We start from the raw sequence: 16,529 nt of genomic DNA, 5'->3' as shown, positions 1-16,529 counted from the left end.
AAAGTGGTTACTTTACATTCTCAGCCAGTTTTTGCTTGTATATCTTGTTTAAAAAAACACATGTCTTCCATTAAAAAGTGCGATATGCCCATAAGTAATTTGGGCCTGTGATCCACTGTCATGACAATAGACTAACCCACATCATTGAGCCAACCATCCCTAAGAAGCAACTGGGCTTCCTGAGCACCCATAACTGCTGCAAACAAGTGGTAATATTAACAACATACACCAATGCATGGTTTCAGCACCAACTCGGGCTTGCAGCAGCACTGAAGGATCTGACACAGTATGAAAGCATGGACTGCTTTTCAAGCTCTCCACCATTTTACCTTACAGAATAATGATCCATCTTCTCAACTCCATTCTTAGGAACTGGGCCTTCTGCATGTACACCAGCACGAAGAAGAGCAGATATAGAACACCAAACAATGGACTTACACAGGGATAAAAACAAAAAACTACTGCGGATGCTGGAAATCCAAAACAAAAACAGAATTACTTGGAAAAACTCAGCAGGTCTGGCAGCATCGGCAGAGAAGAAAAGAGTTGACGTTTTGAGTCCTCATGACCCTTCAACAGAACTGAGTAATATTAGGAGAGGGGTGAAATATAAGCTGGTTTAAGGTGGGGGGGGGGGGGGGGGGTGGGGGGAGAGAAGTTGGGGTGGTGGTGGTTGTAGGGACAAGCAAGCAGTGATAGGAGCAGATAATCAAAATATCACCACCTTCAACACCTCTTTGTTCCTTTGTCTGTGACATTTTTTGATTATCTGCTCCTATCACTGCTTGCTTGTCCCTACAACCACCCTCACCCCCCAACTTCTCTCCCCCCACCCCCCCACCACCTTAAACCAGCTTATATTTCACCCCTCTCCTAATATTACTCAGTTCTGTTGAAGGGTCATGAGGACTTGAAACGTCAACTCTTTTCTTCTCCGCTGATGCTGCCAGACCTGCTGAGTTTTTCCAGGTAATTCTGTTTTTGACTTACAAAGGATTCTGTCCTGTCATCCTTGTTATTTAACAATTGATCTGCCAACCACCAACTCCATCCCCATTTCCTGTCCAATGTCTGGCCTGAACCAAACCATTCATAATGTCACTATCCTATTTGACCCCGAGTTGTGATTCAGACTCCATATCCTCACTATCAGAAAGACCACTCATTTCCATGTCCGTAATATCACCCATCTGGGTTTCTAGCTCAGCCCATCTCCTGTTCAAATCCTCTTCCATGTTTTTTTGTCATCCTGGCCAGCCTGCCATTTTCCACCTTCTATAAATCAGCTCATCCAAAGCTCTGCTTAACATATCCTACTCATGCCAAGTTCCGTTCACCCATCATCCAGTACTCACTGACTTATCTTGACTCCCGATTAACCAACATTTCAATTTTAAAATTCTCATCATCATATCCAAATGCCTTTGTAGCTTCATCCGCTTCCCTATCTCTGTAACCGCTTCCAATCCTCTAAGATCTCTGAATTCCTCCAACATTGGTCTTTTGTGCATCCCCTATTTCTTTTGCCCATCATTGGCAGCTATTCCTTCAGCCACTTAGGTACTAAGGTCTGGAATTCTGTTCCTAAACCTCTCCATCTTTCTCTTTAAGACATTCCTTAAAAACTGCCTCCTTTACCATCCTTTAAAAAATACTTGCTTTCATATAGTGCCTTTCACCAACTCAGGATATCCCAAAGTACTTTACAGCTAATTAACTATTATTGATGTGCAGTCAATGTTGTAAAATAGGAAACACAGTCAATTGTCTCAAAGCAAGGTCTTACAAACATCAATTTGATAGTTAACAGGTTTTTTTTAGTGGTGTTGATTTAGGGATAAATACTGAGAACTCCCATACTCTTCTTTCCAATACTGCCATGGGATTTTTTTTTTATTTAAGAGGGCAGGCTGAGCCTTGATTTAACATCTCAAAGGCACATACTCCAATAGTGCAGCACTCACTTGGCACTGCTGGAGTGTCACCAGGATTTAGTCACCCTCCTAATATTCCCTTTGGCTCAATTTTGACTTCCGTCAGATTACATTCTGGTAAAGCACCTTAGTCATTTCATTATGTTGAAGTCTCTGTAATATAAATGCAGATTGTTGATGTGTCCAATTTGGAAAGAAGGCATCTTTGAAGCAACCTTATAGAGAGGTTGCAAGTCAATAAATGTTATGGATAATATAAATCCAGAATTTTATTTTAAGCTGAAGAGGACACAGAATAAAAAAGTAAAAGGTAACTAAGATAAATATCAGTTTTTTTCTTGAAATGGATTGTGAACATAACTTGGAATGGACTTCCCAAATGGGTATTGGGCTTGGGACAGAAATTTCCTGAATGCAGTCAGAGTAAAATAGATGCTGCAGCAGAGTCTTTGCGGGTGGATGAACTAATATGGGCCAAATTATCTTCCTAACCGGTAATTATCTTGAGAAGTTCAGTCCATTGATGCAAAATCCCAAACCAGGAGCACCTGTAACAGATGCATATTTTTAAAATTGACATGATGGGAATACCATGTCAGTATGGGGAGAGAGGCAGAAATAAAAACTAATCATTGTGCAAAATCCTTCCTCACCTCATAACACATAATTTTTCTTTAAAATGTATACGTTTTAAACTATATTTGATAATGTCTTTTCTCAAAGAAATCCACTAATTTGCAACGCTGCGTGCAAGGTAAGTAGTACCCCCGTTTTGCATGGTGCAGTCGCTACGAGACAGCGCGGGAGAGAGAGCAGGGCTGCAGCTGCGTGCGCGCTCAGGCTCTGGAAGCGGTTGGAACGTCCCCTGGCAGAGCACGCGCTTTATCCTCGCCTGCAGTCGCGAGCAAAAGCAAAGGCGGCAGCAGCAACAGCAACAAGAAGCAGTGACCGAGGCCTCTTTCTGTATTTGAGAAGGTTGGCGGCGCGTTTTCATTCCATCCCGAAGAGGCCATGACTCGCGAGTATAAAGCCGGAGAGTTGATTTTCGCCAAGATGAAGGGTTACCCTCACTGGCCTGCCAGGGTGAGTGATACATGGGGGAGAAAGGCGAAATGCAACTCCAGGCTGGCGGCCTGTTTGGCATTGTAGTGTTTGCACCGTTCAAAAGCATTATTTTTTTGCTGAATTTATGCGAGCCGCAAGATGCATGCTCAAAAAGCCCTTCTGAGAAAGCAGAACAAGTCTTTATTTGTGTGAGTTACAGACTTTTTAAAGGCACTTTCAGCGTGCAAGTATTTTACTAACTCCAGTACACGCTTGCAGAATTGTCTCTGCTGTTGAAGAAGGAGGCGGGGTGCTGAAATATATGGAAATCTCAGTGTGCACGTGGAGTTCTGTTAACTTGCTGCACTACAGATTAAAAATTGAGTTTTGTTACTGTTCGCATTTGTTTAAACAAAATGGGCAGTTGTACATTCCAGATAAAAAGAATTGATTCAGGAACCACACCGCCAAAGCAATCTTACTTATCTAATGAACCATTATTTCCTTAGCGTTCCTTTAGTGTTCTTCCTATAGACTGTGGTTTTAAAACATCGAGGCTCTTTGTCTTTTGATTCATCCATTCTTGCCTCAATCGAAACTGTTCCTGTTATGTGTTACATTTGTGGTACCACAACTCGCAAGTGGTGTGCAATACTGTGTTTTGATTCCATATTAAATATTTGAATATTTGAAAACTTTTGAAAGTTAGCATCACAAACAATACTGGCAAACGGTCCTGTTGCTGGACCAGTGAGTGTAAATACACCCTTGCAAAACAGTTTGGGGCTTGAGGAGACTAAGGGAAATAAAATATTATGGATTAATTGATTATTCTGTTTATGTGGATTAAAGAGAACCTATCCTGTACTCCAGGCTAATTTGCTTTCAATGGGGTAGATCTGAGAATTCTCAATTGAGTTGCCTAACCCCTAAAACAAACCTCTGGATGATATTCTCTTTTCCCATGTTAACATTACTATTACTTTGCACTATCTACTGTAAAATCTTACTGTCCCAAAGTTTCCTGGACCATAGCCTGTTTGATAACTCTAGAGTTGTTAAGTAGGAGCTCACTGTGCTGAAGTTTGATCTACTGAAACTACAAATTTAGTGATGCCAGAAACTTGTGCTCCTGGCGACAGCACTCTGGTTGTGATTACTGTCTGGTTTGTTCTGGCACTGGGATTTGACTGATTTCAAAATTTCCTTGGGGGTATTGGATGAACTCTTGCCCTTGAGGAAGCATCGTTGAGAATAGAACCACTGGGACCATATTGCAATAGCATAACAATTGTCATATCAAAATATAAGCTGCTACCTACATCAAGGTGAGTTGCATTCCCAGTGAGAGTTTGTAGTTCACTACAGAGAGTTCTGGCTACATTCTGGACCTTTATATCTTAGTTGAGTTCTTTGCCCCATCCTTCATGTCAATGAGCACAATGGGACTCTTCCCATTTCAGCAAGAAGCAGTCCCAGGTAGGTATGGCACAGCTAGGTAGCTGACATAGGATATATGGCACAGAAATGGGCCATTCGGCTCAACCAGTCCATGCTGGTGTTTAGGTTCCACTCAAGCCTCCCCTATCTTCTCTCATCTAAACATACTATCATAACCATCTGTACCCTTTCCCCATATGCTTGGCTAGTTTCCCCTCAATAAATGCATTTAATCACTCCCTGTGGTGTTTGAGTTCAAAATTCTTGGAAATATTTGGGTAAAGAAAGTTCTTCTGAACTGCATATTATATTTCTTGGTGACTATCTTATATAGCCTCTAATTATGCTCTTTCCATAATACCATAAGGCGTAGGAGCTAGAAGAAGGCCATTCGGCACATTGAGTTGCTCCGCCATTCAATGAGATCATGGCTGATCTGATAACCCTCAATTCCACTTTCCTGCCTTTTCTCCATAACCCTTGATTCCCTTACTAATTAAAAACCTGCCTATGTCAGCCTTGAATATACTTAACAAGCCAGTCTCTATAGCCCTCTGTGATAAAGAATTCCACAGATTCACTACCCTCTGAGAGAAGAAATTCTTCCTCGTCTCTGTCTTAAAAAGGTGACCCCTTACTCTGAGATTATGCCGTCTGGTCCTATACTCTCCCACAAGGGAAAACAGTCTCTCAGCAACTACCCTGTCAAGCCCCCTAAGAATCTCATGTGTTTCAACAAGGTCGCCTCTCATTCTTCTAAACGCCAATGAGTACAGGCACAACCTACTCAACCTATCCTCATAAAATCCCTCCATCCCTGGAATCAACCTAGTGAATCTTCTCTGGACTGCCTCCAACCCAAACTGTTCACAGTATTCTAGATATGGTTTAAGTAGTGCATTGTATAGTTTTAGCAAAACTTCCCTATTTTTATACTCCATTCCCTTTGAAATAAAGGCCAACATTCCATTTGTCTTCCCTATTACCTGCTGAACTTGTATGCTAGCTTTTTTGTGATTCACGCACGAGGACCCCCAAATCCCTCTGTGCTGCAGCTTTCTGCAGTCTTTCTCCATTTAAATAATATTCAGCTCCTCTATTCTTCCTTCCAAAGTGCATAACCTCAAACTTCCAACATTATATTCCATCTGCTAAGTTTTTGCCCACTCACTTAACCTGTCTATATCCCTCTGTAGACTGTCATCCTCACCACTGCTTCCCCACCTATTTTTGTGTCACCTGCAAACTTGGCGATAGTACATTCACTTCCTTCATCCAAGTCATTAATATATATTGTAAATAATTGTGGCCTCCACACTGTGCCATTCCACTGGTTACAGGTTGCCATCCTGAAATGTCCCCCTTATCCCAATGCTCTGTCTTCTATTAGTTAGCCAATCCTCTATCCATGCTAATATATTACCCCCTACACCATGGGCTCTTATCTTATTAAGTAGCCTTATGTGCGATTCCTTATCGAACACCTTTTGGAAATCCAAATATGTTACATCTACTGGTTCCCCTTTATCTACCCTGCTTGTTACCTCCTCAGAATTCTATTAAATTTGTCGGGCATGATTTCCCCTTCATGAAGCCATGCTGACTCTGCTTGATTATATTATGTATTTCTAAATGCTCTGCTTTAACATCCTTTATAACATTCTCTCTGTATCCACTCTATTAAAACCTTCCATCATTTTAAAGACCTTTAGGTCACCATTCAGCTGCCTTTTTCAAGAGAAGAAAGATCCAGCCTATCAATCCTTTCCTGCTATGCAGGGCTACACATTTCTGGTATCATTCTTGTAAATCTCCTCTGCGCACACCCTCTCCAGTGCCTCTATGTCCTTTTTATAACATGTCAACCAGAACTGCATGCAGTATTAAGTATGGTCTAAGCAAGGTTCAGTACAGGTTTAGCATAACTTGCTGACTTTATGAATTCCTAAAGCCTAGTGCTTGGTTTGCTTTTTTAAAAAAATTGCCCTTACTAACATGTGGTGCAGCTTTCACTCACTGGTGCACCTCCATTCCAAGATCCCTCTGTTCCCTGACCCCACCCAGACTTGCACCCTCCAAGTAATAAGTGATGCCCCATTCCTCCCACCAAATATACCACCTCACACCTACCTGTTGAACTTACTGGGCAATTAATTGACAGATGAAGTTCAACATTCTACAAGATTATTCAAGGAGGTGTCAGCTGTGGCTCAGTTCATAACACCCTCGCCTTTGAATCAGAAGATTGTGGGTTCATGTCCCACTCCCGGAAACCAAGAACAGTGAATGTACTCAAAAGAGTTACAATCTGTGACTGTTGATAACTCGAAAGAGTTACAAGATTATTCAAGCCTGCATAAAGCTGCTGCTTCTTTGCCCCAGTGCCACCAATGTAACTTCCTTTAAAAATCCAGCAGCTATTCTGAGGGATATTGAGGCTTAGTGCTAAACTAGGAGCCATTTTTTATTGCATTATCAATAAGAATTAAACTGAGACTGCTCAGGCTCATCTCACAATATGACCCTTGCAGCCAGTAGACAGAAGAAACTTTCATTGTATTAGTCTGGATTGGATTTGAATCGTGGTTTGAGGTGAAGTGTCTAACCTACTGCAGGACTCATATTTTGACAGCACCCCTCAAACCTGTGACATCCACTGTCTAGAAGGACAAGGGCAGCTAGTGCATGGGTACACCAGTACCTTCCATCATCCTGATTTAGACATGCATTGCCATTCCTTCATGGTTACTAGGTCAAAATCCTGGAACTCCCTATCTAACAACACTATGGGAGCAGCTTCTCCACATGAACCGTACCAGTTCAAGAATAAGGCCCCACCATCACCACCACAATTGCAGCTAGGAATCAGCAATAAATGCTGGTCTTGTTGGTGATGCCCGTATCCCAGAAATGATTTTATTTAAAGTTTTGGCACATACTTTACTCTGTCTCCTGGGTTATACCACCCATTTTGGATATTGACTTGACAACAACAAAGGAATTTCCTCTGGCTGCAATCGAAGTCCAGAAGCCTAAAGGTAACCTTTTGTTCTGTTTTGTTGCATTAATAGTTACTTTGGGCACAGGAAATCTGTAGATTTAACTGGGGTGAGCTGGAGAGCTTTGAGAACACTGGGGAATGTCAACCGCACACCATTATCCAATTGGAATCAGATTTGAAAAATGCAAGAATGGTTCAGAAAGCTCTGATCTACTGTACTCTTGAATAGATATTTTGTTTCTTTTCCTTTAAACATCCATCGATAAAATACTTTTGAGTTGTTTCAAGCTTTGTGGCAAACTACTATTATCACAGGCGTTCTCAGCTTGTAATCTGATAAGTAAAGGAAATGTCTTTTTGTTTCTTCAGATTGATGATTTTGCTGATGGAGCAGTAAAATCTTCAACAAATAAATATCCCATTTTCTTCTTTGGAACTCATGAGACGTAAGTAGTGATTTTTGGTATTCATTACATAAATTAATTTGAGATCTTGATTGTCTGTCAAGCCAGAATTCACACACTCATATCCATTTTAAAGGGAAACAAGTAATATCACACATGGATGCCCCCTTATTGTTAGGTTTGATGTTTTCTATAAAACCAAATGCATTGCTCAAGTGGTAGTGTTTTGGCCTTGAGTATGAAAGTTGTGGGCTCAAGTCCTACGTGATGTAGGCTGATACCTGTTGGTGCTGTCTTTCAGATGAGACATCAAACTGAGGCCCTAAATACCCCCTGAGTAGACTTCCTGATGTCATGAAAGTCGCTATTTATAAATGGAAGTCCTTTTTCTTTCTGCCTTTCTTCTAAAATAATTTTAAAGCCTCTTTGTGCACCTCTGAGTAGGTTAGTTATTTAGTTTGTTGACGTCTTGCTGGAGATATTTGGTACAGTAACGTTAGTATGAAACTTCCCTGCTAATCACATTGGCAGTTAGCTGTTGAAGCATTTAATAAAAGGTAATCATTGCTGTGAGATGGAGAGATTTACACTCAAAATTCCAATGAACTGGTAAAGAAAGAACTTGCATTAACATCGTGCCTTTCACGGCATCCCAAATGCTTTAAGCCAATGAAGTACTGTTAAAATGTAGATACTGTTGTAATGTAGGAAACATAGCAACAATGCAATAATGATCAGATAATTGTAGGTTGAGACGGTGGGACGCCCATGCTCTTTTAAAAAAAATTCAAAATTGCTATTTGATGCCCACCTGAGAGGGCCAATGGAACCGCGAATTAATGTCTCGCCTTAAAACAACCTCTTGAAAGGTGTGAATTGTTGGTCAGCTTCTCTTATGTGATCAAGTCTGGAATGGCTTTGGATCCACTATCTTCTGACCCCAAGGTAAAGATGCTATTGGTGAGCCACAGCTGGCTCCTAAATGTTTGTTTATAACAAGATTAGCAATAAGATATGTGGAAATGTAATAGTTGCTGACAATTCCCTTCCATTTATGAATTTTATATTGTATAGTTTTGTGTGGCATAAAGTAGACACTTGTACTGAAAGATTTGGCTCTGACCTAGAAAATGTCAAAGCTGAGCATACTTTAATTTTTCAAAACTTTTTAGTGCCTATTTGGGTCCACGAGACATTTATCCATATGAAGAAAACAAGGAGAAGTACGGGAAACCCAACAAAAGAAAGGGTTTTAACGAAGGACTGTGGGAAGTTGAAAATAATCCCACTGTCAAATTTCTAGGACAACAGGTGAGTTCAGCAATTAATTGGTGCAAGACATAAAAGCAAGTAACAGAAAGTAGGCATGAAGCTTACTGTTATCAACGTACACCATTGAGTTGCTGTATAAGAAAATGGAGGGAGATTGGTTAACCCTGTCTGTCCTCCATTTCCAAGAGTAACGAGGCTGGTTGAGCATTAATTATAATGGTGTAACTGATGAGGCAAAACAAAGTTCTTGTATGTTTTGACAAATGACTTTATTCCCTATTTATAAAGCCCAGGATCCCAAATGCTTTATTAACTAACCTGCCCTGCCACCTTCAATGATTTGTGCACGTATGCCCTAGGTCCCTCTGTTCCTGCACCCTTTTTAGAATTGTATCTTTTACTTTGTTGTCTGTTCTCTTTCTTTCTACCAAAATGAATTGCTTCACACTTCTCTGCATTAAATTTCATCTGCCATTGTCTGTCCATTCCACCAGCTTGTCTGTGCCTTCTTGAAGTCTGTCATTATCCTCCTCCGTTCACAATCCTGACAAATTTTGCCACCTGCAAATTTTGTAATTGTGCACTATAACCCAAGTATATGTCATTAATGTAAAGCAAGAAAAGCAGGGGCCCAATACCAAGTGCTGAGAAACTCCACTATATTCCTTCCTCCAGTCCAAAAAACAAAAGTTCACTAGTACTCTTGTTTCCTATTACTCAGCCAGTTTCGTATCCATGCTGCTACTATCACTTTTATTCCATGGACTCTAACTTTGCTGACTAGCTGACGTTGTCTGGCACTTCATCAAATGCTTTTTGGAAGTCCGCGTACACCACATCAACTGCACACCCAGGAATAATTAGTACCCTGTCCTGTTCTTACTTGAGACAGGCCTTATCATTATATCATATTCCCTGTGCCTATTTGCAACTGCCAACCTCATTCGCCATGCTTTGTGTGTTTATATACAAGCATTGTAAACCTGAATTAAGCTTTGCACCGCATAATGCCTTGGTCTGATGCCACATAATGCATTACTATTTACGCCAAATTGCTGTTCAGATTTAATGAGGCAGTGATCCTATCTCACTTACTATAGTTGATGAAATCACTGTTTTGTAAATTAAATGCAAAAGGGGCAACAGGGTCTACTTAAGTGATATGTTAAAATTTAATTTCTTACTGGTGGAGAAATATTGGACTTCAGAGCCTGCATTGCTTTGCAGTATGGAAAGTACTGTTTAATTAGGTACATTTAATGGGTATATTCTGAGCAACAGTCTAGTATTTTGTGCACTAAACCTGTATTTACTTTCATAGTGACATTACTTTCTTTATACAGATTATCGAAATTTGTCCCTTCACTGCATTCCCGCTCTTTCGAGCATGCTTTCTCTTGTAAGATGCCAACTGCTCTTTAGCGCCTTCTGCCAAATGGCTGTTCTTCATGTGCACTTGGAGAGTGAATGCTGGATGGTTAGTAATGACATTCTCTTTCCACCCCCATCCTCCCCAAGCGCCCCCGCCTTTGCTGCTGCCTCCGTTAACTCAACAGATTGTGTTTAAAACTTTTTGACTTTCCGTGACCTTTGTGGCTCATTGGTGACTGAATCATCAGAGGAATCCAACATTGGCACACTACTCTGACTATCAATGCATAACATCCGGTGGGATGGAGGGGGGTGGTGATTGAAACTTGTTCCTGCAGTGTGTATTAACTATTTACAATATCTGGGGGTTTTTTTAGGGTTCTAATAAAAGAGCTCGCAAGTTGTCAACTGACAAAGATGCTGAAGAGGGGAAGGAAACAGGTGGTTCAAATCTGGGAAAAGAAGAGTCTGACATTGTCAGTTCACCAGAGTTCGATAAGCATAGTGATGAAGTAAGTAGTCTATATCATCAAATGATCATTGTGTGTGACAGTCTGTACTTACGAATATGAATTAAAGGGCACAGTGTTTGGTGTTATGTTTTTACTATATTTTGCATGGTTTCTTCTCTCTCTCTCTCTCTCTCTCTCTCTCTCTCTCTCTCTCTCTCTCTCTCTCTTTGGCTGTGTTTCAGACTACTCATGTAGGTAAGACTTAGTTCCTGGCAGTTTGAATGTTTTCACTTCTACTAATATCCATCAGAATAACTTAATTTATCTAGTGCCTTTAACATAGAAAAACATTCCAAGGTCTTTCAACGAGGGTAATCAGACAAAAATTGACACCAAGCCAAATAAGGTTCTTAAAGTTAGAGAAGTGACAAAGGGAAAAAAGTTCATGGAAGCGCTTTCAGTGGGTGAGACCAAAATGACTGAATGCTCTGACAGGATGGAGAGAACCTAGAACCATAGAATGATACAACACAAAAGGGCTTCGGTCCATCATGCCTAGAACATGGTCTTTGAATGAGCTAACCATTAGTCCTACCCAATGCTCTTTCCCTGTAGCTTTGCAAATCTTATTTACTTTATCAAAAATATCTCATTAAGCTTCTGGCTCTGGAGAAGAACCCCAGTTTCTTTGGTTTCACCCAGTAACTTGTTATGAATCTTTAGTATATTTCTAGTAAATCTCTGAGCCTTTACGCCTTCCTAAACTGTCGTGCAGAATTGGATAGAGTATTCCAGCCCGACCGGTCATTTATGAAGGTTTAGCATAACTTCGTGTTGTCACTCTTAAGCCTCTGTTATAAAGTCAAGAATCCTGTTTGCTTCTTTTAATAGCCTTTGCAACCTTTGCTTCCAAAGTCAAAAATTTGTGTGAATATACCTCTAGGGGTCTGCTCCTGCACTCTTTAAAATTGTACTGTTTTGTTTATATTGCCTTCCCTCATTCTTCATACCAAAATGCAGCACTCTGCACCACTGTGTTAAATTTAATCTGCTCTGTGTGTGCATTTAACTTAGTTTGTGTCCTCAAGTCTGTTGGTATCCTCCACATTATTTGCCACTTTCCAAGTTTTATGTCATCTGCAAACTTTTAAATTATGCCCTGTATACTCAAGTTCATCAATATACATCAAAAAGAGCAGCAGTTGTAATGAGGGACACCACTGTATATACTTTACAGCGCTCTAGAAAAACAACTGATTGCCACTACTGTTTTCTTTACCGTAACCGATTGTGTATTGCTACTGACATTTTAATTCTTTAATTCCATGGGCTTCTATTTTGCTAACCGATCTATTATGAAGTATTTTATCAAATGTCTTTTGAAAGTCTGTATTCAAAACATTAGCCTTCAAAGAAATTGTCAAGTTATGCAAATACAATTTGCCTTTAACAAATCCATGTAACCTGTTAATTATTAACCTGTATTTCCCACGTGATAATTTTGTCCTGGATTATTGTCTCTGCAAGTTCCCGTACAATGACATTATGGTGTCTGACCTGTAATTGCCAGGCTTTATCCTCCTTTTTGAACAGGGGTCTAACACTCGCAGTCTTCTGAAGAACATGGTGACAGTTAGTACTATCTACCCTTACCTCGAGTCAGAGGCCAGTAATGTTGCGATGTAGGAAGAAGTTGCAGATAGTTTGGGATGAAGCTGTGGAAGGTTTTCAATATAAGTCAGGACTTTCAGTTTTGTGTGTTTAGAGACCAGGATCCAATGGAGGTGACCATAAGACATTGGAGCAGAAATTAGGCCATTCGGCCCATTGAAATTGCTCCACCATTCAATCATGGCTGATAAGTTTCTCAATCCCATTCTCCCGCCCTCTCTCCGTAACCTTTGATCCCCTTACTAATCAAGAACCTATCTATCTCGGTCTTAAATACACTCAGTGACCTGGCCTCCACAGCCTTCTGTGGCAATGAATTCCACAGATTCACCACTCTCTGGCTAAAGAAGTTTCTCCTCATCTCCGTTCCAAAAGGTCTTCCCTTTACTGTGAGGCTGTGCCCTCGGGTCCTAGTCTCTCCTACTAATGGAAACATCTTCCCCACGTCCACTCTATCCAGGCCTTTCAGTATTCTGTAAGTTTCAATCAGATCCCCCCACATCCTTCTAAACTCCATCGAGTATAGACCCAGAGTCCTCAAACGTTCCTCATATGTTAAGCCTTTCATTCCTGGGATCATTCTCGTGAACCTCCTCTGGACCCTCTCCAGGGCCAGCACATCCTTCCTGAGATACGGGGCCCAAAATTGCTCACAATATTCCAAATGTGGTCTGACCAGAGCCTTATAAAGCCTCAGCAGCACATCCCTGCTTTTATACTCTAGTCCTCTCAAAATAGATGCCAACATTGCATTTGCCTTCCTAACTACCGAATCAACCTGCAAGTTAACCTTAAGAGAATCCTGGACTAGGACTCCCAAGTACCCTTGCACTCCAGATTTCTGAATTCTCTCCCCATTTAGAAAATAGTCTATGTCTCTATTCTTCCTACCAAAGTGCATGACCTCACGTTGTATTCCATCTGCCACTTCTTTGCCCATTCTCCTAACCTATCCAAATCCTTCTGCAGCCTCCCCGCCTCCTCAATACTACCTGTCCCTCCACCTATCTTTGTATCATCTGCAAACTTAGCCAGGATGCCCTCAGTTCCTTCATCTAGATCATTAATGTATAAAGTGAAAAGTTACGGGATACAGGATGGTGAGAAAGCAAGATCTAGAACAGAAAGTGGGCAGTGGAAGTTTGGATAAGTTTGTTTGTAGTGGGGGGGGTGCAGTTTGGCTGTTAGCAAGAGAGCTGTATGATATGAGTCTTGAAGTAGTCTCGATAGTTTATTAAGTAATAAACCTGATAATATCTGACTAATCTATTCTAGGTAAGATCCATTGGTCCTCTTGTAGTGACTTCTCTGGTATATTTTAAATATTTTTAAACTATTACACGTTAACAAACAGTGAAACATCCAATATTCATGTTCCAGTTATCTGTCCCCTTGAGTAATCCAGCAGACACTTCACCAGGAAAGTTTAAATGCAGCTTTTTTTTTTTGCATTGTAATTGCCTTTATGACAGGCCTAGAGTATTACTGAACTGTGCAAATTTAAACTAAAATTTCAGTACCTGCCAGGGTTCTCTTTTAATTTATTAATTCACTGGATGTAGGTGTTGCTAGTATGGCTGGCATTTATTGTTCCTCTTAGTTACTCTGAAGACGTGGTGGTAACTCTTGATTTATTCTTTGTTGCAGTTTGATACAACTATGAAACTTGCTAGGCCACTTCAGAGGGCAGTTAAGAGTACAACTGAAATTACACCTCATCCAGAATGGTTAAGGGCAGCAGGTTTTCTTTTTAAAGGGCTTTAGTGAATTAGCTGGGTTTTTATGACAATCCGACAGCTTCAAGGTCACTAAGTATCAGGTTTTTATTTCCAGATTTTCTAAACTGAATTCAAATTCTCAGACTGCCGCAGTGGGATGTGAACCTGTATTCTCTTGATTTAACCCAGACCTTTGGATTACCAACACTATGATATCCCTCTTTAAATTAGATTTGAAAAGTTCCACTTTAATCCAGATTTCATATGATAGTCTCCCGTGGTTAATTTTCATCCTTGTGGGATGTTACCCACTTCAGACCAACTTGGTAGTTCCATAGTAAATAGATTAATATGCCAAACTAACACTCTGATTTGTTCACCCAGCTCCAAAAATGAAGTTGTGCCTCTGTGTCCCTGCAATGAGGTTTGTAGCATGCAGCAGTGGGTCTTCTGTGGTTGCCATCCTCCTGTTGCCACTAAGTGGTCTTAAGCATCATCTGAGATTAGGATTCTGCCGCTTGATATTTCGGGTGAAATGCATAATTCTTCTCTTGTTCCCAGAGGTGAAGCTGTGAATCATGTCCATTTAAGCGCACACTCACCACAAACCTGTTGCTTTCCAATCTATTGCATTTGAGCAGGCAAATCCTCCGCTGGGGAGCTTTAATTTGTATCTGTATCTGATCCTAGAATTTGAGGTGGCTTATGTAATGCTTGAAGTAAATACCTTGTTCTTCCCTGGAATCCTAGGTCTCGGTTTGTTTATATCCCCAAGAAAGTGCATTTAAAGAAAAACATGAAATGAGATTTATTTAAATTGCTGCACGTTTAAGCCTGAGGGTTCTTTGTTCCATTTTGATGGCTTATTGTTGTTTAATAGGATGCTTCTGCAAAGAAAGCTGCGGTAGTGCAGACTCCAAAGAAAGGTGCCAAGAGGGGACGAAAGAGAAAGGTACACGTTTTATTGGTTTGTACGAATACCTAAAGGGATTTGCCAGTTTCTGTGCTGTCTTGGGTCAACAGTGAACACTAATCTGGTTCTGATGTTGAGTACTAGCACCTAAATCTAGCCTTATTGGTCAAATCCATTTGAGTGGGTTAAAATATACACATCTAGTATAACAATTTCTTTAAATGTTAAAATGTAGCATTAATTGTTGCATTACAGAACTGATTGGATGCTGCTGTTCTGGTGTCTGTTTACATTGGACTGAGTTGTTCCAGGACCTAGCATGAAACTACTTCCAGAGATTGGTCCGGACAAACTAAACCTATCTAGTGCATAGAAGGGGTTCACACTGACCACCCAACCTTGTTGTTTGTTGATTAGTTACACTCCACTGATGACATATATGCTCATCAGTGGATGGGGGTGTAAGATCTTATGTAAACCTGCTTTTTTGCTTCCTAAGAGTTGCCTGGCCTCTGCTTTGTTCTTTACCATGAAGTGCAGTTGAGTTATGGAACACACAGAACATGGGGTCTTACTTAAACCTTATTTTCTGTGAAACAATATGCTAGCCCTCCCACCTGCAAAGCTGCTGCATCATAACTCATCTGTGATGTGTGATGATGATCTTTCAGTGCATGGCCAATACAGACTGTCTTCCTATACATACCTGCACGTACAGTGTATAGGGAAAATTAAAATGCTTTTCCATCATATATCCTGTTCGCAGGTTTATTCAAGACTGAGTTCATTTTTAGTCTGAAATGTATAAACTTTTTTAAATTTAGATTGACCAAGTAGAGGTTGGTTCAGAATCTGAACCTGAAAAACAGAGTGCCAAGCGGAAGAAACAAGGTGCGTACGTAATCTCTTCCAAACTTTTGGTAGGGCTTGGTTGAACTAACACAGATTGGCCAAGTGTTGCAAAAGTGTAGCGAACTTGCCAATCAAGGAAGAAATGTAATTGACAAAAGACAAAATATTGCAGAAATCTTAAATATAAACAGCAAATGTTGGAAATACTCAGACCTGAAAACTTCTGTGGAGAGAGAAAAACAGTTAACATTTCAAATCTGGTGCCTTTTTGTGAGAACTGGAAAACATTACAGATGTAACAGGTTTTAAGCAAGTATAGGTGCAGGGAAAGTGGGGTTGGGAAGAGGAAAGACCGGAAAGGAAAGTCTGTGGGGTGAAAAGCAGGTTTGATTTAATGAACAGAATCATTACCAGCACCTGCTGCCTGAAAGAATAGGAGCAGTGGTTATGATCTGAA

The 16,529-nt window shown here is 40.5% G+C and overlaps 1 protein-coding gene across 3 annotated transcripts in view; it reads left to right on the top strand.

Annotated features, from left to right (window-relative positions):
• The window catches only part of psip1a (PC4 and SFRS1 interacting protein 1a), an 83,308-nt gene that overhangs the window by 41,872 nt on the left and 24,907 nt on the right, over positions 1–16,529 (top strand). For 2 of the 3 annotated variants that reach the window (XR_013580514.1, XM_078570344.1), the window contains exons 1-6: positions 2,727–3,017; positions 7,789–7,865; positions 8,996–9,134; positions 10,844–10,978; positions 15,188–15,259; positions 16,045–16,111. Coding sequence is in view for 2 of the 3 variants with exons in the window: in XM_078570344.1 (XP_078426470.1) it covers positions 2,946–3,017; positions 7,789–7,865; positions 8,996–9,134; positions 10,844–10,978; positions 15,188–15,259; positions 16,045–16,111 (562 nt within the window). In the remaining variant the exon portion in view is untranslated. Of the gene's footprint in view, positions 1–2,726; positions 3,018–7,788; positions 7,866–8,995; positions 9,135–10,843; positions 10,979–15,187; positions 15,260–16,044; positions 16,112–16,529 lie in introns of those variants that run through there. The other variant, XM_078570349.1, reaches the window with a different exon arrangement.

This window comes from Cetorhinus maximus, chromosome 2 (genome assembly GCF_964194155.1).
Source record: "Cetorhinus maximus chromosome 2, sCetMax3.hap1.1, whole genome shotgun sequence".
In the NCBI taxonomy this organism is placed as follows: Eukaryota; Metazoa; Chordata; class Chondrichthyes; order Lamniformes; family Cetorhinidae; genus Cetorhinus; species Cetorhinus maximus.
The sequence above is the reverse complement of the archived record's forward strand: the minus strand, read 5'-3'. Positions and strand labels throughout refer to the sequence as shown.